The sequence below is a fragment of the Leptodactylus fuscus genome, chromosome 2 (genome assembly GCF_031893055.1).
Source record: "Leptodactylus fuscus isolate aLepFus1 chromosome 2, aLepFus1.hap2, whole genome shotgun sequence".
Lineage (NCBI taxonomy): Eukaryota > Metazoa > Chordata > Amphibia > Anura > Leptodactylidae > Leptodactylus > Leptodactylus fuscus.
This window is the reverse complement of record NC_134266.1, coordinates 112,116,193-112,142,069: the sequence shown is the minus strand read 5'-3', so window position 1 is coordinate 112,142,069 and position 25,877 is coordinate 112,116,193. Positions and strand designations below refer to the sequence as shown.

Here is a 25,877-nt window from a genome sequence, read left to right as displayed (position 1 = left end):
TGCCACCATCCCACCCCCGCCCTTCCACCATGAGCAGAGAAAAATGCAAAAATGGAAGGGCACTATAGTGTCAGCATATACACAATTTCACCCATAGGTAAGGGGCAACGGATCCACCCGGCAGTATCTTTTCAATAATTTTTTTTGTTTAAATGAGAGCATTTTTTTACCTTTTTTTTTTTTTTTTTTTTACCTTTGAGAGCATTTAAAACATTTTCCCCCCTAAAGTCTTAAAATATTTTGAGCTTTAGTAGTTTAATTATAACAGTTTTTAGTTACGATCATGTAACAACCCGCTAGTTTACCTGATTTTTGTAATAGCTAACGGATGTCGCAAGTAGTGTGAGGAAAAAAATTTTTTCATTGCAATGCTATGTAACATTCCATGACATAAAACACACAGAGCGACCAAGACACAAGAGAAAATACAGTGGGGAAAATTTATTATGTCTTGGATATCAGTTTTCTGCCTTACATAGCATACAAAGTTAACTTTTTTTTTGTACAAATCAGTGTTTTGCGCAATAAAAAATTGTGACTTTTTTTTTTTTGTTATCCTGCACCACCTTTGCCACATTCCTGAAAAGGAGGCAATACCCGAAATCTGGTGTAAATGATGGGGGAAATATATGTCAGATACGAGCTGCGGAGGGTGTGCTGAATTTATGAGGAGGCATGTGCTGCTTCTAGAGCTATGAAGACTGGCGTGAGTAACACCAATGTTCATAAATCTGCCCCAATGGCTAATAGACCCCCCTTTGCATAAACACAACTGTTAGGCTATTGAAACCTGGCGACAAGTTCCCTTTAAAGCAAACAAGGAAAAAATTCATCAGATTAAGGGAGCAGCTCGTAAAATACCATTACAAAACTGTAAACAGGTATTTGAAGCGGATGGTGCCTCTGGAGTTCCATGAACTTCAAGGTGTAGGATCCTCCAGAAGTTTGCCGTTGCTCATAAACCTACTATTCAGCCACCCCTAAAAAGTACTTACAAACAAAAACTGTTGCAGTGAGCCCCGACATACATGAAGACTAATTTTGAAACAGTCCTGTTTACTAATGAGTGTCATGCAACCCTGGATGGTCCAGATGGATGGGCTAGCGGATGGTTGGTATATGGCCACCATGTCCCAACAAAGCTGCGACGCCAGCAAAGAGGAGGCGGAGTAATTTTTCGGCCACAATCATGGGTAGAGAGCTGGTAGGCCCAATTTAAGGTCCCTGGAGGTATGAAAATGACCTCTGCAAAGTATATAGAATTTTTGACTGACCACTTTCTTCCATAGTACAAAAATAAGAATTGCCCCTTCTATAATTAAATCATGTTCATACAACATAATACATCAATTCATGCAGCAAAGAATACCTGTGTGTCTTTGGCTGTTATGGGTATGAAAAGGAGAGAAACTCATGTGTGGCCACATCCTTCCCTGACCTCAATCCTATTGAGAACCTTTGGAGTATCCTCAAGCAAAAGATATATGAGGTGGGACAGTTCACATTAAAACAGCAGCCCAGGGAGGTTACTCAGACATCCTGCAAAGAAATTCAAGCAGAAACTATCCAAGAACTCACAAGTTTAATGAATGCCAGAATTGTGAAGGTAAGATCAAAGAAGGAGTCCTATGTTAACATGTAACTTGACCTGTTAAGATGTTTTTGCTTGAAATAGCTTTTGATTTCAGTAAATGTGACCTCTTAAAGGGGTTGTCCCATCACAAGGATCCTAGCTATACTGCTAGTTTATGTGGATTTAAGACTTTTCCTAAATGCATTGCTTTATCAAAACTGCTTTGTTTGGCCACTATCTTAATTTATTCACTTCATTGTTTACACTCTGTTTCTATGGCCCTTGGGATTATCTGTGCATCTGTCAAGTGATGTAGCTGCCTGCTCTCAGAGGGGGAGGGAGGGGCTGGGAGCAGCTCTGAGCTGTTTGTGTCATTTAAGTAGCAGAGCTTCTCAGATAGGGGAGGTGAGAGCTCTGGGATTTCTGAGCTCTTATCAGTTGGTTTAATTGAATTTGGCTGATAAGGGCTGAGATAGGGAGTCCTTTACCTCTGTATGTAATGCAAGCTGACTCATATCCAGCTCTGCTACATCAGCTTCACACTGTGGTAATTCATTTACAACCAATCCCGTGCAAGTGAAACCCCGCCCACATATGTGCCGAGAAACCAGGAAGTGAAGAGAGTACAATAGCCAGCAGGTTAGTGAACAAGTGTCATGGGAATACCCCTTTAATGCTGTATATTCAACAAATGGCCATATTCAGTTCTTTACAACCTATAAAATGTTTAGAAATTCTGTTATGCATAATAATTTGGAACAGTGGATTATGTTTAAAAAAAAAAAAAAAAATTACGATAGAAAAAATGTTATAGTTGAAAGGTTTGATAAAATTTGATTCATAATTACCGGTTAATGACCGTTTTTTTTTAACCGGACACAAAGTTCTGCATGTCTGACTTTGTGTCTGGTTAAAAAAATACGTTTCACCCCAAAGAGGCACAAAATGCTCATGAGCAGTCACTTTGCAAACCTATTCAAGTGAATGGGTATGAAAACTGACTGCCGGGTTTCCGTCCACTGTCCAGGGAAGAAGACGGAAACTGGCAGGATTGCCTAAAGCGGGCATGGGCGCAGGTGCGAACCCACTCTAATGCATAAATTCAATCATCTGAATGCCAAATATATCTCTCTATATTATAAAAATGAATTTCTGTCTGTCTGTCTGTCTGCCTGTTCTCTAATGCAAACCAAACGACTGTACCAATCTTCACCAAATTTGGTACAGAGACACTTCAGGTATCCGGGAAGGTTGAAGATGAGACTCCAACTCGCTCGGACGTACCATTGCTAAGATACAGCATTCCAAACACAATGCCCCCCCTTAGCCAATACAAACCTGCAAGTCTTTCAATCATATTCCAACTGCAATACACGCGGTCACTCTACATGCACAATACAACACTGATATCCAAACTGAGATACACGCATCAGAGGATTAGATACACAGATCAGCACACAGTATCACATGCCAGAGGATTAGATACACGTCTGCATACAGTCTCACACACCAGAGGATTAAATACGCGCTTCTGCACACAGTTCCAAACACTGAAGGATTAGATATGTGCGTCTGCACACGGTTCCACATGCCGTAGGATTAGATATGCGCGTCTACACACAGTTCCACACTCCAGAGGATTAGATATGTGCGTCTGCACACAGTTGTACACGCCATAGGATTAGATACACGTGTCAGCACACAGTACCTCATGCCATAGGATTAGATACGCGCCTCTTCACACAATACCACACAGGGGAGGATTAGATATATGTGTGGGCACACAGTACCACACTTTGGAGGATTAGATACATGCCTCTGCACACAGTACCACAAGCCAGAGAATTAGATATGCGTCTCAGCACACAGTACCACAAGGGGGAGGGAGGATTAGATACACTCGTCTGAACACAGTACCACATGCCGTAGGATTAGATACGCACCTCTTCACACAATACCACACAGGGGAGGATTAGATACGTGCTTCTGCACACAGTACCACACGACCAAGGGTTAGATATGCGCGTCTGCACACAGTTCCACACGCTGAAGGATTGGATACGTGTGTCTGCACAAAGTACCACACGGGGGAGGATTAGATATGCACCTCTTCAGACATTACCACACAGGGGAGGATTAGATACGCACATCTGCACACAGTTCAACACGCCGGAGGATTAGATACGCATGTCTTCACATAGTACCACCGCCAGAGGATTAGATACGCGCATCTACACACAGTAACACACGGAGGATTAGATACGTGCGTCTGCACACAGTACCACATGCCGGGGGATTGGATACATACGTCTGCACACAATACCACAAGCCAGAGGATTGGATACGTGCATCTGCACACAGTTCCACACACCAGAGGATTAGAGAGGCACGTCTGCGCACAGTACCACATGCCGTAGGATTAGATACGCGCGTCTTCGCACAGTTGTACCGTACATGCCATAGGATTAGATACGTGTCTGCACACAGTACCACATGCTGTAGGATTAGATACATGTGTCTACACACAGTTCCACACACCGTAGGATTAGATACACGCCTCTTCACACAATACCACACGGAGGAGGATTAGATACGTGCATCTGAGCACAGTACCACACTTTGGAGGATTAGATACATGCCTCTGCACACAGTACCACATGCCAGAGAATTAGATACGCGTCTCAGTCCACAGTACCACACAGGGGAGGATTAGATATGCGCATCTGCAAACAGTACCACATGCCAGAGGATTAGATACACGCATCTGCACACAGTTCTACACGCCAGAGGATTAGATACATGCGTCTTCACACAATACCACACACCGGAGGATTAGATACACGCCACTGCACACAATACCACATGGGGGAGGATTAGATATGTGCCTCTGCACACAGTACCACATGCCAGAGTATTAGATACGCGCTTCTCCACACAATACCACATGCCGGAGGATTAGATACACGCCACTGCACACAATACCACATAGGTGAGGATTAGATACCTGCGTCTGCACACAGTACCACATGGGGCAGGATTAGATACATGCCTCTGCACACAATACCACACGCCAGAGAATTACATATGCATCTTAGCACACAGTACCACACGGGGGAGGATTAGAAACACCAACTGCACACAGTACCACATGCCCGAGGATTAGATACGTGCATCTGCACACAGTACTACATGCCGTAAGATTAGATATGAACGTCTGCACACAGTTTCACTTGCCAGAGGATTAGGTACGCGCCTCTTCACACAATACCACACGAGGGAGGATTAGATACACGCATCTGCACATAGTACCACACGCCGGAGGATTAGATATGTGCATCTGCACATAGTAGCACACCAACAAGGATTAGATACTTGCGTCTAAACACAGTACTACAGGATTAGATACAGCTTTACTCCAGGTATCCATAACAACTGATCACAGGTTTTTCACTGATATCCAAAATGAGATACACATAATCACATGACGCTTATGGACATACACACAAACCACATACAAAATACACCAGTGCAAAATTGGACAATTCTTATGGGGCCATTACACAAACATAAAATGTAATACATCCGTAGGAAGCCGGGTCCTCCTGCTAGTACTATATATAATGACCTCAAACAACTGATGTAATTCAATATCTGGCCTAATCCTTTAGCCTTCAAATGCCACCAAAACCATATACAGAGTTGTAAATATAAAAAAACCTTGTATGATAGTAATCAGAACTACAAGCTACAAAGTATGACTTTTACCATGTTTTTTTTTTTCTTTTTTTACTTGCTACTTCAAACCACATTTATGATTTGTTGGTGTCTTATTCTGGTTGATTGTTGGATATAACAATATAGCCAATACTTGTTGGCATTGGGTGACTTTTATGCCACATATAGGTTATGTGGCATTACAGCTCTGCTCACTTTAATGGAGATAAGTTGGGCTGTTCGCGGGGAAAAAAATAGCCAATTTTTTTTTCCAATACTAAGAAATTTCTTTAAGCTGGTTATACATATTAGAATACTACTGAAGCAAGATTTGTCACTTCTATATTAGAGATGGCAATTCGACTTTAATCTGCTCAAAAATACTAGGCTAGGCAGTTCACACATCTCCGTAAGAAGTGCCACAGGAGCAGAAAGATTGTTCAGGGGCTCCCCCTATAGGAGTGGAGAATCGCTGGTTTATATGTATAAATCTGAGAACAAAGGAATAAAAACCCTTTGCATTCTCTTTCAAAAAAAAAATTAATCAACACTACACTTTTACAATGAATATATTTTACAACGTCACTTAATAATAAGTGACGTTACAGCAAAAACAGTATTATAGATAGAGATAGGAAACAAAACAAAGAGATGTAGCTACAGAGACCTCAGATAGTGCAGAGAAGTCTGGCTAATGTCCCAAAACAAGGGTTCTAAAGCCAAATTTCCGACAACCAGCCATCAGAACATCCCCTAACAATTAGCATAACTCTCATAGGAGAATTAGCATATTTATACATGTGACTTATAGTCAACTCTTGAGAACATTATGTGGCCTAAACATCTGGCCTCTCTCGCTTCAAGGCAGTTCTTATCTAACTAAAACAATCATTCTGGACTCACTGGGATCCAAATTACGAGATCATAGGTGAACATTATTGTTCCTATGACAAGGCCACATATGAAAATGTCAGCAATAAAGGAATTAGCAGTATACATATATACCATGGGATTATAATAAATTAGTAAATCAATTATTAAAAAAAAGACCACAATGATTATCTTTATCAATAAACAGCTGCGTTTCTTAATTTATATGCAGTACATGCATAGAACATGGTATGTATTATACATAGCTTATGAGATTTCAGTAAATATAAAGAAACAATAGCTATTGTCTGGTATTCAAGAAACTTAACACAGATTGACTGGTGCAAGGATAAGTCTTAGAAAAAGAAATCTTTATATGTTCAATATGTCTAGACCAAGGTTTCTCTAACAATTCTGACTGTAACTGATTTCTGAGAGTGCCAAACAAATGCCACTGTATTATATACATACCACCCTCACTAAAGGCAACCACATACCACAGTACTACACACATAATACCTGTAAAAACACCAAAAGCACATTGCAGCACAAATGAACTTCCCAACAGTGCCAAGTACCAGAGTCCAGCAGAAAATACCTCACAAAAGAGCTAAATACCAGAGTGTAGCACAAAATATAGGTCTAAATATATTACCACCAGTGGCAGAACTACCGCCATAGCAACTGCTACAGTCCTGCAAAGAGAAGCAGAGGAGGTCGTGGGCAGGATCGATTAGTAAGCAGTACTGTGGCACTAAGAGCATTTGTATGACGAACCTTGTCTGGCAGTTTCGTTTGGACTGAACAGGTTGGAAACAGAACTGCTATTAATACCGGTGTAATCTGGGGTCTCTTCAGTCGCCTCATTATAATTAGCAGAGGCTAAAATGAGGGGAGTAAAAATAACAAGCAGTGCTACTCACCTCTCCTGGGCTCTGGCACAGGTTTTTGGTCCCCCTGAATGTCCGCAGAGGCCTGTGATTGAGCCTCAACTGTCTCTGAAATTATTCAGGACTCCTGAAGCCTACACTAGAGTCCAGGAGAGTTGAGTATTATTGTTAGTTTTGTTTAGTGACCTCCTTTGGGTCTCCGTTTGTTAAACCATATGGAGGCCACTATGGGACATTATACTGTGTGACATTATACTATTTAGAGGGCTACTTTGGGACATTATACTATGTAGAGGAGCCAATAGGGAACATTATACTGTGAACTATGTAACGTTATTCTTAAAGGGATGGTCTAGGAATAGGACAAACTGTGGATGGGCCTAGGGCAGGTGGTGGGCAAAAGTCAATAGAACTTACTACATGGGAGCCCTTACTGCATAGGGGGCAATAAAGGGACAGTATACTGCGTGGATTGCCAGTAAAGTGGCCATTTACTGTGGAGATATGGGTAGTGGTGTTATAATGTCTGGGTGCCGGTAAGGGGGGCATTATACCTTATGGTGCCCTGAAAAGTGGCGTTATACCATGTAGCGTCCAGAAAAGGTAGAGCTATACTTTTTAAGGAGGGAGGTCCCAGTCAAAAGTTTGCTATGCAGACCAGTCTTTGCGATTTACGCTCCTTCTAAACGATACAGTGTAGCACAAAATCTCATCCTAGCAGAGAAAAACAAATACCAGTGTGAAGGACAAAATACCTGCATGGAAGTACTAAGCAATGCAGTGCAGCATCAGTGGTAGCAACACTTCCCCCCAATATTCCCCTCTGCTACTGACGGGTACTTTTCCTCAAATCTACCTCTAACCCACTGGCAGCATCATCCTTGCTAATAAAACCTTTGAAGATTGCATAAACTCTTTTCCAAATCTCACTCCCCCAGTGAGAAGTATCCCTCCCCCCCCTTCCCCCCAGAGAGAAGAGCTTCCAGGACCAGTCTGTAATGCCTCTGCCTCCACTTTAGAGCATTCAGGCTGCAGACTATAGCTGAAATTATCATGGGTGAAGAACTTCTGGACTATTCTCAAAAATGCATTGTAGCCATGCATGTGTTATAGCCATGAAGGCTGTACTGATAATACAAAGCAGGCATTATCAGTGCAGTTTTTATTTTGTGGTGAAGTGGACACTGGCAAGGACTTGAGCATTACCAGCTTGTGAGCCACATCTCAATAGTGAGGCCTATCTCACAGATTAAGAAGCACTGGTCTAGACGATGGTATATTATTCTATGGCCCTGTGGAAAAATAAACTGTACAATTTACAGGATGCGGGAACAGAACACATCTTTATCTTTTGGTGCTCTTATTTAAAAGGTATTTAAAAAAATGTAGATACAAACAAAATATATAGTCTTTTTCAGCTCACCATATCCATCCTTGATTAATGTGATTCCGGGAAGCAAGGAATTGGTACGGACTAAACCACTGGAAGTTGCATATATTGGTAAAATCCAGCTTAAAACCGGAAGACGAATATCTAAAAAATACTGTGGTGGTTAAATAAAAATTAATCTTTATTAGAACAAATTTTTTTTAAAAGGGCTACATAGTAACCGTAGATGTGGAGGACATTAGGATACAGCTACGCATTTCAGGAATGCAATGTCCCTTCCTCATGAAACGCGTAGCTGTATCCTAATGTCCTCCACATCTATGTTTACTATGTAGCCCTTTTAAAAAAAATTTTGTTCTAATAAAAGTTAATTTTTATGTAACCACCACGGTATTTTTTGGATATTCGTCTTCCGGTTTGAAGCTGGATTTTACCAATATAGGCAATTTAAAAAAAATTTTTTTGCTCTAATTTATTTTAGTACCTAATTTTAGGTACTAATCCTGCCCTAATAAAACTCACATAACTTTTATATAATGCTTACTAGTAAACTAGGCATCTGCAAAAGTTAATAAAATAAAAAATGCAAAACAATGGTCCAAATATATTAGTGCTCCTCAACATAACATGCTTTAAATGGAGTCTCACCTCCCCCAAGTATATACAACTGCCATGTTTGTGTTCCAGAAACAAACAACATACCCTTGTTATGTATATCACTTCTGTAGATTTGGAGAAAACAACTTTGAAGTCTTATGCAAATTAGGCAGTGAATGCCCTGAGGGCGGGTTTTCATCCCTGGGAGCACTGCTCTTGTTGCTCAAGTAGAAGAGTAGGATGAGTGATGTCTTAACTGTGGGTGGCTCAGCTCTCAACTGCCTAGGGTGGTTGGTGTGGGCAGGAGATGGTAAGACCTGAGTAGCAGGAGCAGTGCCCTAGGAAGTTGAAGACGTATCCCCATTGCACTAAGACTTCAAGGTTGTTTCTCTACAAATCTCTAAATCTATAAAAAAATAACATATGTAACAAAGGAGTGTTATTTATCACCATAATGTCTTTGTAACAAGCAGTGCCGCACCTCCCATGAGGCGACCTGAAGCGAGCGCTTCAGGCGGCACTATGCCAGGGCCTCAGGGAGGGCGGCATTTTTGCTAACCTAAGCCAGTCCAGGACAAGCTGTCCTGGACTGGCTTATCACCGAGCGGTGGTTTGGGGAGGCCGCTGGAGCAGCGCTGCTCCGGCAGCCTCCCCTCACGCTCAGGCAGAGAGCAGGCAGTCTCCCGGCCTACTCTCTGCCGGCGAACGGGGCTAAGCCCCGCCCCTTCACTCGACCATGCCCCCGATCCACCCGGCCACGCCCCCGATCCACCCGGCCATGCCCCTGATCCGCCCCCTCCTCCCGGCGGGGGGGGGGGGGGGCGGCTTTCTGCAGTTAGCTCGGGCGGCGAAAGGGGAAGGTTCACCCCTGGTAACAAGGTGGTGGCAGTTGAACATGCCAAGCCATTCATATTCTTAACCGGTTAAGGACCGCTGGCCGTAAATTTACGGCCAGCAGTCCTGGTCTCTAAGACCAGCCGATAGTAAATTTACGGCCGGTCTTCAGAGACTCACTAGGCAGGGGGTGGGGCGGGGGGAGGGCAGGGGTTAGGTGTTACTGACACCTAACCACCCCCTCAACAACGTTCAGTCGGACTCAGTTCCGACTGAACGTTTTAACCCTTTCGATCCTGCCGTGAAACATCACGGCGCGATCGAAAGGGATCCGCCGCAGATTGAAGGTGATCGGCACCCCCCGCGGCGAGATCGGGGGGTGCCGATGTCAGTAGAAGGTAGTCTGGGGTCTGGCCAGTGACCCCAGACTACCGGAGCCCCCACATACCTGGTTGATCCTGCCGACCGATGGAGGAAGTGAGCAATGTGTCTCACTTCCTCTGCAGTTTGCAGGACACGAGCAGGCTCATGTCCTGCTCGTGTCTTGCAAGCTACTATACAGAATCAGTTGGTGCTTTCATCAAAGCATCAACTGATTCAAGTGTCCTAAATGGACACATGAAAAAGTTAAAAAAAAAAAGTTAAAAAAAATAAAGTGTATGAAAAAAGTAATAAAGTTATAAAGCCCAAAAATCCCTTTTTCTCTATACAAAATGAATTATATAAAAAAAGGTACTAAAAATTAATAAAAACAATGCATATTTGGTATCGCCGCGTCCGTAACAACCTGTACAATAAAACTGAAATAATATTTAATGTATACGGTGTACATCTGAAAAAAAAAACGGAAAAAACCCGCCGGAAGTAATGATTTTTCACCATATCACCTTACAAAATATGCTATAAAAAGTGATCAAAAAATCATATGCACCCCACAACAGTACCAATAAAAAGCGCAGGTTGTCCCGCAAAAAATAAGCCCTCAACCAACACTGTCAACCGAAAAATAAAAATGTTACGCCTCTCGGAAGATGGCGATGCAAAAATCACTGATTTATGTCCCCAAATGTGTTTTTGTTCTGCAGAATTAGTATTGCATAAAAAAATACTATAAATGAGGTATCGCCGTAACCGTACCGACCCGCAGAATAAAGGCTACATGTTACTTATACTGTACGCTGCATGGCGCAAAATTTAAAGGGTACAACTCAATGCCAGGATTGATTTTTTTTTTTTTTTAAATCCAGCAAGAAAGAGTTAATAAAATGTATTCAGTATGTTGAAGGCACCCAAAAATGGTGTCATTACAAAATACATCACATCCCGCAAACAACAAGCCCTTATATGGCCACGTCACCAAAAGAATAAAGAAAATATAGCATCTACCAATGTGAAGACAAAAAACCCCAAAATCGCCAAATTATTAGAATACAACTGGCGGCGTCAGGAAGGGAATATATAAGCTGTGCAAGCAAATATCAGGGGACACCCCAGATTTACAGCTTATGAGGGAACAGACACCAGAAGTGACCCCCAAAGTGACCCCCAGAGTGACTCCCCCAATCATAGGAGCTACTGGGACATAGTAGGGAATTTGGTGTCTGCAATGTTCTCCGCACTGCTTATATATTCCCTCTTCGCCATCCGCCGTGCAGTCACGTCCGGATACTAATACTCACTACACCCCCTGAGAAATTCTTTGAGGGGTGCAGTTTTCAAAATGGGGTCACTCCTTTGGGGAATCCACTTTTCTGGTACCTTACAGGCTCTACAAACATGACATGGCGTTCAGATACCAAACATCTGAATCTGTACTCCAAAAGCCTCATCGCGCTCCTTCCCTTCTGCGCCCTGCTGTGCGCCCAAACTGCAGTTTATGCCACATGTATGCCACATGTATGACACTGGTGTACCCCGGATAACGGACGTAATGTCATATGTGGGAATAAACTGATATTAGGGCACAGCCAGACACAGAAGGGAAGAAGGGTTATTGGGTTTTTGGAGCGCAGACGGTTTGGTTTTTGGATGCCATGACACTTTTGCACAGCTGAAACGCCAGTAAAATGGAATCCCCTGATATGAGACCCTATTTTGGAAACTACACCCCTGAAGGATTTCTCCAGGGGTACAGACAGCATTTTTAACCCCCAAGTTTTGCTATAACTTATTATCCATAAATGAATACGAAGCTGATTGTGAGAGGTGAAAATGACCATTTTTCCAGGAACCCGTCATTTCAGTGCGTAATATGTTGTGTCCGACTTGTATCAGAGATGAACGCTCTGAAAGCTGTTGTGCCCGGGATACCACCCGCTTACCAGTTTTTGGAGTGTCTCTGCTGACATAAGTTGGGCACAACATATCGGGTACTGAAATGGCGAATCTCTGGAAATTTTTCATTTTTAACTTCTCATTATCAGTTGCGATTTCATTTCTGGAAACTAAATAAATGCAACACTCAAGGGTTAAAAATTCTCGCTACTCCATTTGATAAATCCCATCAGTGGGCTAGTGTCCAAAATAGGGTGACATGTCTGCGGATTCCACTTTATTGACAATTCAGGGGCTTTGCAAAAGTGACGTCCAAAAACCAAACTGTGCTCCAGAAACCAAAATAGCGCTCCTTCCCTTCTGCGCCCTGCTGTGTGCCCAAACTACAGTTTATGACACATGTATGACACTGGTGTACCCGGGATAACGGACGTAATGTCATATGTGGGTATAAACTGATATTAGGGCACATGTATGACACTGGTGTACCCGGGATAACGTACGTAATGTCATAAGTGGTTATAAACTGATATTAGGGCACAGACGGACACAGAAGGGTTATTGGGTTTTTGGAGCACAGATGGTTTGGTTTTTGGATGCCATGACACTTTTGCAGAGACCCTAAACTTGCCCCTACAAAATGGGGTTTACAGTTACCTCCAGGTCTCTCCAAAAGGAACATGGCCCCCAGAAAGTCCCTCTAAATCTGTACCCCAAAAGCTAAAAAGCGCAGTGCTCCTTCCCTTCTGAGCCCTGCTGTGTACCCAAGCAGCAGTTTACACCCACATATATATTTTTTTGCCCCTCGGGATGGCCCCTTAATAGTTTTAGGAGTGCAGGTCTCTGACAACACAAAGTGGGTGCAACGTATTGGGCACCGAAATGGCATATTTCTTTCAAAATTTCAATTTTCATTTTGGACATTCATTTTTTGGAAGCATTTTAGGCACAAAATGATAATACCCCTTGATTCATTCCATGACAGGTGTAGTTTATAAAATGGGGTCACTTTTGAGGGGTTTCCATTGTATTGGTACTTTAGGGGCTCAGCAAATGTGACATGGCCCCTCAAAACTATTCCAGCCACATCTGCCCTCCAAAATCCAAATACCTCTCTTTCCATTCTGAGCCTCACCATGTACCCATACAGCAGATTATGGCCACATATGGGGTATTGCCGTGTTCAGGAGAAAATTTGTAACAAACTGTGGGGGGCTTTTAATTCTTTAACTACTTGCAAAATTAAAAATATGGCGCTAAATGGACAATACATTGTGAAAAAAAAGAAATTTTTCATTTTTACGTCCCAATGTTAATAAAATCTGTGAAACAGCTGTGAGGCCAAAATGCTCACCAAACCCCTAGATAAATTCTATGAGGGGTGTAGTTTCCAAAATGGGGTCACTTTTAGGGGGTTTCCACTATATTGATATTTTAGGGGCTCTGCAAATGCGACATGGGACTTGAAAAATATTCCAGCAAAATCTGTCCTTCAAAAGCCAAATAGCGCTCTTTCCATTCTGAGCCCCGCCATGTTCCCATACAGCAGATTATGACCACATATGGGGCATTTCTGTGTTCAGGAGAAATTGTTTAACGAACTTTATTGAGCTTTTTCCCCTTTATCCTCTTGTGAAAATGAAAAATTTGGGGCTAAATTGACAGTTTATTGGAAAAAAAGTAATTTTTCATTTTCATGCCCCAATGTTAATAAAATCTGTGAAACAGCTGTAGGGTCAAAATGCTCACTATACCCTTTCATATGTTCTGTGGGGGGTGTAGTTTCCAAAATGGGGTCACTTTTAGGGGGTTTCCACTGTATTGGTTCTCTAGGGGCTCTGCTAATGCGACATGGCACCTAAAATTATTCCAGCAAAATCTGCCATCCAAAAGCCAAATAGCGCTCCTTCCATTCTGAGCCCCGCCATGTTCCCATACAGCAGAATATGGCCACACATGGGGTATTGCCGTGTTCAGGAGAAATTGTTTAACAAACTGTGGGGGGCTTTTACTCCTTTATCCCCTTGTGAAAATTAAAACTTTGGGGATAAAGTGACATTTTAGTAATTTTTCATTTACACATCCCAATGTTAGTAAAATCTGTGGAACAACTGTAGGGTCTAAATGCTGACTATACCCCTTGATGAATTCTGTGAGGGGTGTAGATTCTAAAATGGGGTCACTTTTGGAGGGTTTCCATTGTTTTGGTACTCTAGGGTCTCTGCAAATGAGGCATGGTGCCTGAAAATTATTCCAGCAAAATCTGCTGTTCACACACCCAGTGTCGCTCCTTCCCTTCCATGCACTGCTGTGTACCCAAAAATCAGTTTACGCCCACATGTGGGGTATTTCTGTGTACGGGAGAAATTGCATAACAAAATGTGAGATGCATTTTCTCCTTTAACCCTTTGTGAATGTGTTAATTTTAGGTCTAAATGAATGTATTAATGAAAAAAAATGAAATGTCTAAATTTCACTTCCATATTATGTTTATTCTTATGAAAAACTTAAAGGGTTAACAAACATCCCAAATGCTGTTTTGAATAATTTGAGGGGTGTAGTTTTGAAAATGGGGTGATTTATGGGGGTTTCTATTATATAGGTCTTTATAATTCCTTACAGAACTGAAGCGGTCCCTAAAAAATTGGTTTGGAGAATTTTCTTGCAAATCTAGAAAATCGCTGTTACACTTGTAAGCCTTGTAACGTCCAAAATAAATTAAAAGACAATCAAAAGATGATGCCGATATAAAGCAGAGATATGGGAGATAATATGTATTCATGTATTTGGGTGGTATGACTATCTGCCTGAAAAGCAGAGAATTTCACATTTTGAAAATTGCAATTTTTTCCAAATTTCCATCAAATTTCCTAGTTTTTTTTATAAATAAATACAAAAATATTGATTAATATTTACCACTAACATGAAGTATAATGTGTTACGAAAAAAACAATCTCAAAATCATTTGTGTAAGTTAAACCGTCTCAAAGTTATTGCCATTTAAAGTGACACATGTCAGTTTTGAAAAAAAAGGCCTGGTCTTTAACATACTTTTGGGCCTGGTCCTTAACCGGTTAAATCAGTCATATTAGATGAAAACTGAAAAAATATGCCCCTACACACCACTGCTTTACAAACTGAAAAATGAAAAAGTTATTATAATATGGTGATGCAAAACATTAATTTAAAATGTGTAAAATAAGTAAAACACAGCACTGGGTTAAGGAACTTCATCTTTAATAAAACAGATGAAAGGCAGATGAGGCAATTCATTGTTTAATTGTTTTGTAAATGGTTTATGTTCATAGGAAAACTCTTTAAGATTTCTACAAATAACACACTACAGGTAGCATATTGTCCCAAAGACCACTTATGTAGACTACATTTCTTTTCGTACTGTGTTAGCCAGTGGGTAGGAAATATTAAAAAAAAAAAAAAAAAAAAATTGATAGTCTTCAGTAGTTGATACCTCCTGAAGGATCCTTCAGAAATTATTTTTAAATTTACTTGAGAAAGGAGCCTAGAGTTCCGAAACGTTGTAATCTGTCATCATTATTAGTTAGCCATTAAAAAGGTATCAACTACTGAAGACTATCAAATTTTTTGTTTTTTTTTTAAAATAACATTTCTTCTGTAATACTAAACTACCTGGCCATATATTTTTTGTTCCATAAGATACAATCACAGGAGAAGCTTGAATATAATAATGATGGATACAACTGCGATAAACCTAGGTCTTTCTGGAACACTGTTTGTTTGTAAGTCTGCCAAGGAAAAACAAGTTCACATAATACACAGCTACCCTGTTTACAGCATGTGCTCCCACAGATTACTCATTGCTTCATGTGACAGCTCTGAGAACTGTCAGGGACCACAAGTAACCTGAACCCACAGGACAGACAAAGGAATGTGTGACATGTCCGTCCCCACCATATGCATGTGACCAGCACTCAAGTTATATATAGGATGATCAGAGGGGGGACAGAGAAAACACAAGCTAACCCTGGAGTAAGAGACCTACGCAGAAGAGACACTTAGGACTCCTGGAAAAAAGTTCCATATAGGAAAGAAGAACAGCTTCACGGGTGTGGAAAACCTAAAATCAAAGTGTGAAAGTTTCAAGCTCATAGGATTTAGCGAAAGGGATTGTAAAGGACTATGGATTACAATGCAGACATAATACGGGACAATAATCCTATGGACAGCTTGGAAAAACAGCTAATTTGTCCTATTTGTCTTGAAATGTTCAACAAACCAGTGGTGATCCTGCCGTGCCAACACAACCTGTGTCGGAAATGTGCCAATGATGTGTTTCAGGTAAGAAGATATGTGATCTGCTAATACACAAGGAATCGGTTCATCTGCTATAGAACCTTTACATTTCTTGATTCAAGTCTTAGTGTTATACAAAATCTGAATTGTAGACTTGTCATTTCAAATACATTTTTTCAATCTTTGTCATAGTACTTCTGACAGTGTGTTACATTTGGAATATTATCTAAACAATGGTAAGAACCGATATTGCATTTACATAAGGTCATAATGACAGATTGCTTTGCTTCACATTATAGGCTGGAAACCCATATTGGCCCACACGAACTTCTGTGTCTGGTGGGAAATTTCGCTGCCCAACATGTCGTCATGAAGTCATATTAGACCGTCACGGAGTTTATGGGCTTCAAAGGAATCTGCTTGTAGAGAACATAATAGACATCTATAAACAGGACTGCACAAGGTAAGCAGTGCAAGAATACAATTGTAAGCAGCCCATTAAAGGATGTGACTGCGATAAACATGAATGATGAAACATGCTGGTTTTTTGGGTTTTTTTTCAAAATGATTTCCTTATCTGCTGTTCTGTTTTATTTATGACTAGTCGACCTGAGAAAAAAAAGGAAAATCATCCAATGTGTGAGAAGCATGAAGACGAGAGGATAAATATTTATTGCATAAGCTGCCAAGTGCCAACCTGCTCCATGTGTAAAGTCTTTGGAGCTCATAAAGACTGCGACGTTTCTCCCCTCCAGAACGTGTATCAGACACAGAAGGTAAGTAACATACAACGGCCTAGTAATATCCTGCATATAGAAGTATGCACCAACTACTCAGTTGAGTTGACAGTGCTACAGAGACCTCTCATGGTGTATCAATAGCTGCCTCATACAAGCAGAATCCAGCCAAGTCACCTGTTATATTTAGAAAGAGTTGAGACTGCAGGCAGGTCTCATAGGGGGCACAGCTGTGTGGGGGTGTTAACAGGTTGGAGGGCGATATTCGAGATGAAAAATATTCATGGTTGTACAGAATTCATATTTAATAATACAAAGCGACCCAATCAGCTTCTAGCTGGGATTTTTTTTTTTTTTTATATGCAGGTAGACTGAAGCTGATGATTGTAGTTTTGGTTTGTCCATTTTTACATGAATAATTTAGGAGGATACAAGCACGCAATACATGACTTGCAGATTATTACTTTTAATCCTTTAGGATTTGGGGTTTAGGAGTCGAATGGGTTGTCCTACTCCGCTACAGAGTCTTATCTACATTATACCAAATCATTTCCCAAAACACTGTGTTATTAATCTGCTCTATAACATGTTGCCTGCAGAAAGGGCAAGCAAAATTACTGCTGCCTTATCTAAAATAAAAAACATGATATTATAATACAAACATGGCATAAAGCTGACTATAAAGTATATAATAAGTCTTTATAATAATGCTGGGAAGACCAAGGAGATGGTGGTGGACTTTAGTAAGCAGAGACATGCTCCGGAACCAGTAGCCATCCAGGGGACAGGCATTGAGATAGTCAGGACCTATAAGTATCTGGGTGTGCTCCTCAATAACTAGACTGGACGGATCGCCTTGATGTGCTGCACAGAAAGGGCCACAGCAGGCTCTACCTGCTCATGAGGCTGAGGGCCTTCGGAGTCCAGGGGACACTTCTTAGGGCCTTTTTCAACTTTGTAGTAGCATCAGCTGTCTTCTTCGGAGTGGCCTGCTGGGGGAGTAGCATTCCAGCCAGGGACAGAAATAGACTTGACAGTCTGATAAGAAGGGCCAGCTCTGTCCTGGGGAGCCCCCTGGACCCAGTACAGGTGGTGGGTGACAGAAGGATACTGTTTGTGGTGACCTCCATGCTGGAGAACTCCCATGTATGAGACAGTACTGTCAATGACCGACTGCTTCACCCCAAGTGTGAGAAAAAAATCTATCGGAGGTCTTTCCACCCAACCGTGGTTAGATTTTACAATCAACACCAGTCTAAGCGTAGAGCACTCCGCAGAGAGAACTAAATGTTTCTAAAGTTTTTTCTTTGTTATGACTCCTACTATCTTTTTATCTTCTACGTTGAGCTTTTTATGTGTTTTCTTGTACTTTTACTGTATTATCTATGCTGCTTTAACACACTGAATTTCCCCATGGTAGGACTATTAAAGGATTATCTTGTCTTATCTTATCTTTAGGCTGAGACACTGAAATCCATTGAAATAGTATAGTTAACACATGGTGCCACAGTGTATTTATTGTGTTATTTGTATTGTTAAACCATGCTACATCTGAAACTGATCATTTACGATGGTTGACACTCAACTAATAATTTCTGATAACGTAACCAGTCATGTGTCTTTTCTAACAACCATCAAAATGAAAAATGCATTCATTATTAGTCAATTATGATCGATCATTGGCGTTTGTGTTTTTCCTCCAACATTTATGTAAAAAGGAAAATGCACTGAGGAGTATTATACTGACAGAAAACTTAATGGAAATCTTCTGAAATGTCATAGTAACATCAGTCAGTATCGAATTTCAGAGACCCTCCAAAATCAAAATGGAGGTTGTGCCCTATAAAACAATTAAACCTTTTTGTGGCTCTTCATTTACAGTATTATTCTCTTGCTGCTCTTCCACCAATTTCCGTTGTGACCATCGTGTTGCCAATCACCATCCAGTCTATTTCAGCATATATATTATATGTGTTATGACTCTCACATGTAAAATAGCAATATTCTTACTTTTATTTGGTTCACAGACAGAACTCAATGGCTGTATATCAATGCTGGTCGCTGGAAACGACAGAATTCAGACTATAGTTAGCCAATTGGAGGAGTCCTGTAAAACAATACAGGTAGAAACAACTAAATACTTGCTTGCATTATTAGCAGAAAACATGAACACACAATAAACAATGAATGTGTTGCACTAACTGAATGACTATTTTCAAAAGCGTTTGCCCCCTTTCACACTTATTTTGATTTTGCATATTTGTCACACGTAAATGTTTCAGACTATGAAACAAAATTGAGTATTAGCAAAGAAAACCTGAGAAAATACAAAAAAAGCAAATTTTAAATGATGATTTCATTTATTAATAGAAAAGGCTATCTCAAACAATCTAACTTTATGTGAAAAAAAATAATCGCCCCCTATGAATTAACCAAATTTTTCAGAATATCGCCTGTTTAATCAGAAATATGCTGCCGATAATCAATGCAGCCTGTTGGGAGCAAGGATATCGCACTAAGGCTGAGGCCCCACGGTGCAGAAGGACAACTTTTTTTGTTGCAGATTTTGCTGCGTTTTTTTGAGACAAAGCCAAGAATAGCTACAGAGGGAATGGCAAATATATAGGAAGTTCTTATACTTCTCCCTTCTTCTCAGTCTGCTCCTGACTTTGGCTCAAAAAACTGCAACTTAAAAAAGCTGTGTTTCCACAAAGTGGGGCCTCAGCCTAATAAAGTTCATTCCTCCCCAATTCAGTCTGTATCAGCCTGTGAAATTAGGCAGACGCCAATCAATGTGTTTCTTGTTAACTTTTTTCCGCACCCACCAAAAACTTTTGTAACATGTCATATATATTTATAGAAGAAAAGTCATATGTTTTACAAATAAGTGTATAAGCATGTTAATATGCGAGATTTTTACCATGTCTATGCCAAACAAAATCTAGTGTACACCAATACTGCATTGAATGTTTTTCCACATAGCAATGAGGGCTAAGGAGCTTTCTAGGCTTGGGGGAAGACCTGCTCAGCTGTTTGAACTTTTTGGACCTAAAACAGATTTCTACATCTAATGTACAGGAGAGTAGTCAAAGGAAGAGGGAATCTCTCAATGAATTATTTATGGAACTGAACAGAGTGATTGAGGAGAAAAAGGCAGATCTTGTGGAGAGGTTATCTCAAGCGGAAGAAGAAAAGCTCAGTTTTGCACGCTCCCTCATTGGTAAATACCAGGAACAACTGCAATCCTCCTCCAATCTATTGCAAAGTGCACTACAAATGGTGGAAGAGCCAGGTCATGCTACTTTCCTTCTGGTGAGTTACTACAGACCATATGTTCACCAATAAGACTAACACAAAAGAAAGCTTTGCTATTAATGATTTTATGTTATACTCCTAGATTACTGCATAGCATAGTCAGCTCCTTTAGCTCTTAGTATGTCCTGTTATTTTCTTTTATATTCTTTTTTAAATCCCAATGTTTTTGTTTTTGCAGAAGTCCAAGCAGCTTATGAAAAGGTGAGTGTTTCTTTCTGAATTTCTTACACAATAATTTTATTACCATACAGACATCTTTGAATAAATTGATATAAACTATTTAAAGGGGTTTCTCATGAACATAACCATATTGAAAACTGCAGGGAATTAAAAATTAAATATGTTTGTAAATATAAATAATTACAAATTTTGCAGAACTTTAAAGATTTTCTCTAATCTTCAGTGGTGACAGCCTGTTGTCTTGATCGGCTGCCCATGGACACATCCATACATGCAAGAACTTTCTATACTCTGAAACCCAGCCATGATTTCCTTATTGTGGTCAGGTTATCTTCTCAGACATGTAGTGTCCCTGCATGATTAGGGGGCATTCACACGGAGTAACGGGGCGCTGATTCTGGCACGATAACTCGCATAAGAATCAGCACTGATAAAAAGCCTTCCATTGACTTCAATGTGTTACGCGCATTAAACGAAAAACATTGAAGCCAATGGAAGTCTTTTTATCAGCGCTGATTCTTATGCGAGTTATCATGCCAGAATCAGCACCACGTTACTCCGTTTAAATGCCCTCTAACCTGTCCACAATAAGGAAATCATGGCTGGGTTTCTAAGGCTGCGTTCACACAGAGGTTTTTGGTCAGGAATTTGATCAGGAAACTGACTCAAATTCCTCCTCCAAAAAACGCCTCACCATACAGTACTATTGCTATGTGTAATCGCGCGGCGATTAGGCCTGAAGAATGAGCACCTCGCTTCTTTTTTACGGGAGCCGGAAAAAACAGCTCCCATAAAAAAAGACCTGAGCGGCTCCCATTGATTTCAATGGGATCCGTCTTTTTGGACCAAAAAACTCCATGTGAACTTACCCTTACAAGTGCCAGACCATAGAAATTTCCTGCATTCATATTCATAAGATTATCCCCACTAATATGATTAGTGAAAATCTCTAATCTCTCTAAAACTGCGCAAAATTGTTATTTATGAAAGTGTTTAAAGAGGACTTTTTATGTCCTCATGAAAGTGTGATTTAATATACTGCTAGAAAGCCGACACCGCACTGAATTCAGCGTATTGTCAGCTTTCCCAGTATGTGCCCCCGTCTGGGAGTTATAGGTGCCATTTTCGCCTTGGCACATCTGATACGTCTGTCTAAATGGGTGAACCTGAGGACTGCCATTTGTATGAGCGGCATCCATTTGCACTAAAAATGCTATTTCTGTCATCTGGACTACATTACTGTACAGCAGGTGTATGAATTATATGCTGGTAATTTTGGCACTGATATTTCCCCACTGTCAGAAGGGTGTTACTCAAAGCCTAGCCTATAACAGTAAATATATAAGATACCACATACTTCCCAGCAGCTGAGGCTAAAGTTCTAATAGCTTCTGTCCTGTAAAGGGTGTTATTCTTGAGTTGTGGAGTCTTCACAGATAGCGGATCTTTTACCAGGTGCTCTTGAATTGGTTTGGCTATGTGCAGTGCAGATGGCAGCCCTCAGGTTCATCCCTTTTAGAGCGCAGTATCAGACATGGTGAAAAAGGACAATAGAGACAGAATTCAGACACATACTTGAACAATCTGTGTTGCAACTTTGAGACAGACAATGCAAAAGATTCAGAAAGTTGTATACTAAAACGAATGTAGGCATAATGGAAGCAGATTTGGTGTTGTTAAGTATAGTATTCTATGCACTCGGTTTGCATAATGATATTTACCATAGTCTGGGGCACATTAAATATATGAAAGATATTGCAGCATGAAAATGATATTTATTATCCATCTTTCCATTTGTAGAATCACAGAAGCCTCTAAAGGTTCCCAACTTGAGAAGACAGAACCTGGTTTTGAGAATATGGACCAATTTGCTTTGGACATTGAGCATGTTATTGAATGTTTGAGAAGTCTTGATTTTACTTCATGTAAGTATGACAAAAGAGATAAGGTAGCTATGAGCATTGTGATAAATTTCTGTTGGACTTATTAATACATCTCATGCAGGTTGTGACTATGAGGAGGAAGAGGAGGATGCAGAAGAATATGAAGAGCCAGAAGAGGAGAGATCTGAAGGTAAGAAATTGAACCATTCATGTACATAAATGTAGAGGCCAATTGTTTAAGTATATATACACAAAATACACATTGAATATATCAACAGCCCCCAATCATTTTGATGGCAAGCACATGTTATTACTCAAGGGATATATACTCTATTTTTATACTGCTGAATCAAAATATCCTGCACATAAAAATCCAAAAGGTGTGTGTCACTATGTAACACAACACGAGGACATATATAGAATAGAGATGAAAACTGCATTACTGCTATTATTGGCACATATAAATAAGCTAACATGGTCTATAAACTACACATATAAATTATAGGTTCTTCGTTATACATATTTGACCAAACAGTAAGAAACCTGCCATGACAAGATGACCTCATTCAGGTGAAACCCTACACTAATGCTGGGTTCACACTACTGTTGTTAATGTCCATTGCTTTCTTCCATCATAAACTGTTACAGAGAATGGACTCAGACTGGTTCTGTGTCTATCCCTATTGAAACTAATGTAAATAACCTGACAGAAGCGCTTTGTTTATGGAAATGAAGTCATCCATGCAAGACTTTTCCTTCTGTTACAGACAGAAGATAATGTCCGCCATGTTGCTTACAATAGTGTCAATGGGAAATGACACAGAAGCACTTTGTGTCTATTCTCTGGAGCAGTATATTAATGTCCGTTGCTGTCATCCTATGACAGAAGACAGCAACGGAAATTAACAACAGTAGTGTGAACCCAGCCTTAATAAACATACCTCTTTTGGACCCAAAATAAGTCTACCAATATGAACACAGGGCAATAAATATACCTCTCTGAGGCTACAACCACATAGTGTATACACTGTGGCAAAAAACAGTACCTGTAAAGTGGATGGGATTCTAGCTAATACCATCCACACACTGCAGACACATATTCGCAATGGACATGCTGTGATTTTAAAAACCATTGTGTTTTTGTAAATTGCAGCATGTCAATTATACTGAGGGAAATCCTGGTGTTTTCCCTATTGAAGTAGAAAGTCCACAGAGGAAAATTCTGCAGACTTTCTGTGAAAAGCGATGCAGGAAATTTCACGATGCATTCCTGCCACGGTTTTTTCCCGCAGTACTTTTTGGCTGCAGTTTGCTATGTGGGCCCTTAGCCTTAAGCCAGGTTCCTGTGTGGCGTAAAAACGGGTTAACGCGACGTTTTACAGTCTAATCCCATCCACACATCGAAGAGAAATACAAGCAGTGGACACAGTGTGATTCCCAAAACTATTGCAGATTTGGAAATCTCAGCATGTCAATTATACTCCTGGAAACGCCAGTGGTTTCCCTATAGGTACAATTGAAGCAGAAAGTCTGCAGAGGAATCCTTTTTCTGTGAAAAGCACTGCAGGAAAAACCACAATGCATTCCCGCTGCGGTTTCTCCCACAGCCCATTACGTGGGGCCTTAGCCTTAAGTATGATCCAGAGCTGCACTTAAAATAGCCTTGGGCAGAGGGGAAACTGAAGGGCATTCTCTATTCCAATTAAAGAGACCTTTACAATTGAAGGGAGTGCAAGTACAATTGGAAGAAATCACACTCCTTCCTGCAATACGCATACAAAAAAATTCAGACAGCACATCCCAATGTGAACAGATGCAAACTACCATTACAATACAAATATGCAGCAGCACTCTGTGGATTTATATATATCTTATATATGTTTGTTATTATGTGTCAATCTGCACATCTCAGAACGTGTCGAGATTTCAGAAGCCTCTGTGAACATACCATATATTGGAAATATGTCTCAACATATACCATCAACACATTTCACTGCACCTACAGGCTCTTACTGTAAGATACAATGTACAATGTGGCATACATTTCTTTAGCTGGGTGCCTCTGTTTGGAATAGTGCAGCAGACTGTTCCAGAACAACAGAGACCAAAAGGATACTGTTTTTATGGTTGCCATTGGGGGACTATGGTTCTATGGATACATTTGTCTGTATGGAGATCATTTCCAATAGATATGATCAATGGACACTGCAAATACAGCATGCATTGACCCTTAGTGTAAAGTGTAATTGATCAACAATTGATTCATGAGTCCTCCATATCAGTATTTATATTAAAAATGAAGAAAGTTTGATGCATCAGATCTATTATTATTATGAAATCAGATATATTATTTGACATTTATACAATTCCTTTCCAGGGCAGCAATAATTTCTTGCAAAAATCATCAGAAGGAAAAAGTAAAGAGCATGACACAAGCTTCAGGATGAAGAGAGGATGTCACATGAGTCTGGAGGATCCTGCAGGCTATAACTCAGGACTGCTGCTAGTATCAGAGGACCTTTCTGTTTGGTCGGCTGATCAGGGTGTACATAATTGTTCTGCTGTCATTTCTAAGTATGTTGGGTGCTGTGACTCTGCATGAGGGTTGATCTGCACACGGTCAGGAATCTTGCCATGGGATTTGGGTCACACAATTCTTACAAAGTGTGTTTTTAATGTAATGATTTAAACTTGAATAAACTTTCTCTGTTGTTGTGATACATTCCTGCGAAGTAGAATGTGAAGCTATAGGACAGCCAAATTTCATATTGACATAAGATTAAAGCTCAAATCTAATGTTTTTGCAATAATTTATTTTCTATAACATGGTAAAGCTTTTGCAAAAACGTAAAGTTGCTTATAGGCCTCTTTAGATTATTCAGTGAAAGAAATGTTACAGCCTAAGGGCTAGTTCAAACATAGTTATTTAGTCTGGATTATGACACAGGATGATGCATCAGAATCTGGACCAAAATGCGCCTGCTGCGGCTAACTGTGACTGTTACGGCTTCCGACAGTCGCGGCTTTCCACTCCAGACTAGGCCCAAAGGAATGGGCCTAGTCTGGAGGGATTGTCTTGACATATACGCCATGGCAATTTCCGCCACGTAATCCGTGTCAAGTTAGGGCAGGTCGCTTCTTTTTTCCATGAATGGTAAAATACCGGTAGATTCTACAGGAACAGTCTGCCACTGTTGGCAGCATGTCTGCTATAAAGCGTTAAGGTCCAAAACATGGAGGCATTTTAGAGCTTGCTTTTTCATAGGTAAAATGATGGATAGTGATCATGCTGCTGGGCACTCCACTGATAACAAAGAGGGGGTGTCCATTCTCACTGCAGATTTGCCC

The 25,877-nt window shown here is 40.5% G+C and overlaps 1 protein-coding gene across 1 annotated transcript; it reads left to right on the top strand.

The window, feature by feature from the left end:
* The first annotated feature begins 16,123 nt into the window (after nucleotides 1–16,123).
* TRIM63 (tripartite motif containing 63) lies at nucleotides 16,124–25,249 on the top strand. Its single transcript, XM_075264372.1, has 9 exons — nucleotides 16,124–16,459; nucleotides 16,714–16,877; nucleotides 17,019–17,190; nucleotides 19,179–19,274; nucleotides 20,230–20,463; nucleotides 20,645–20,667; nucleotides 22,447–22,571; nucleotides 22,651–22,719; nucleotides 24,907–25,249. The coding sequence occupies exons 1-9, from the start codon at nucleotides 16,301–16,303 to the stop codon at nucleotides 24,915–24,917; spliced, it is 1,053 nt and encodes a 350-aa protein (XP_075120473.1). The 5' UTR covers nucleotides 16,124–16,300; the 3' UTR covers nucleotides 24,918–25,249.
* The last annotated feature ends 628 nt before the right edge of the window (nucleotides 25,250–25,877 follow it).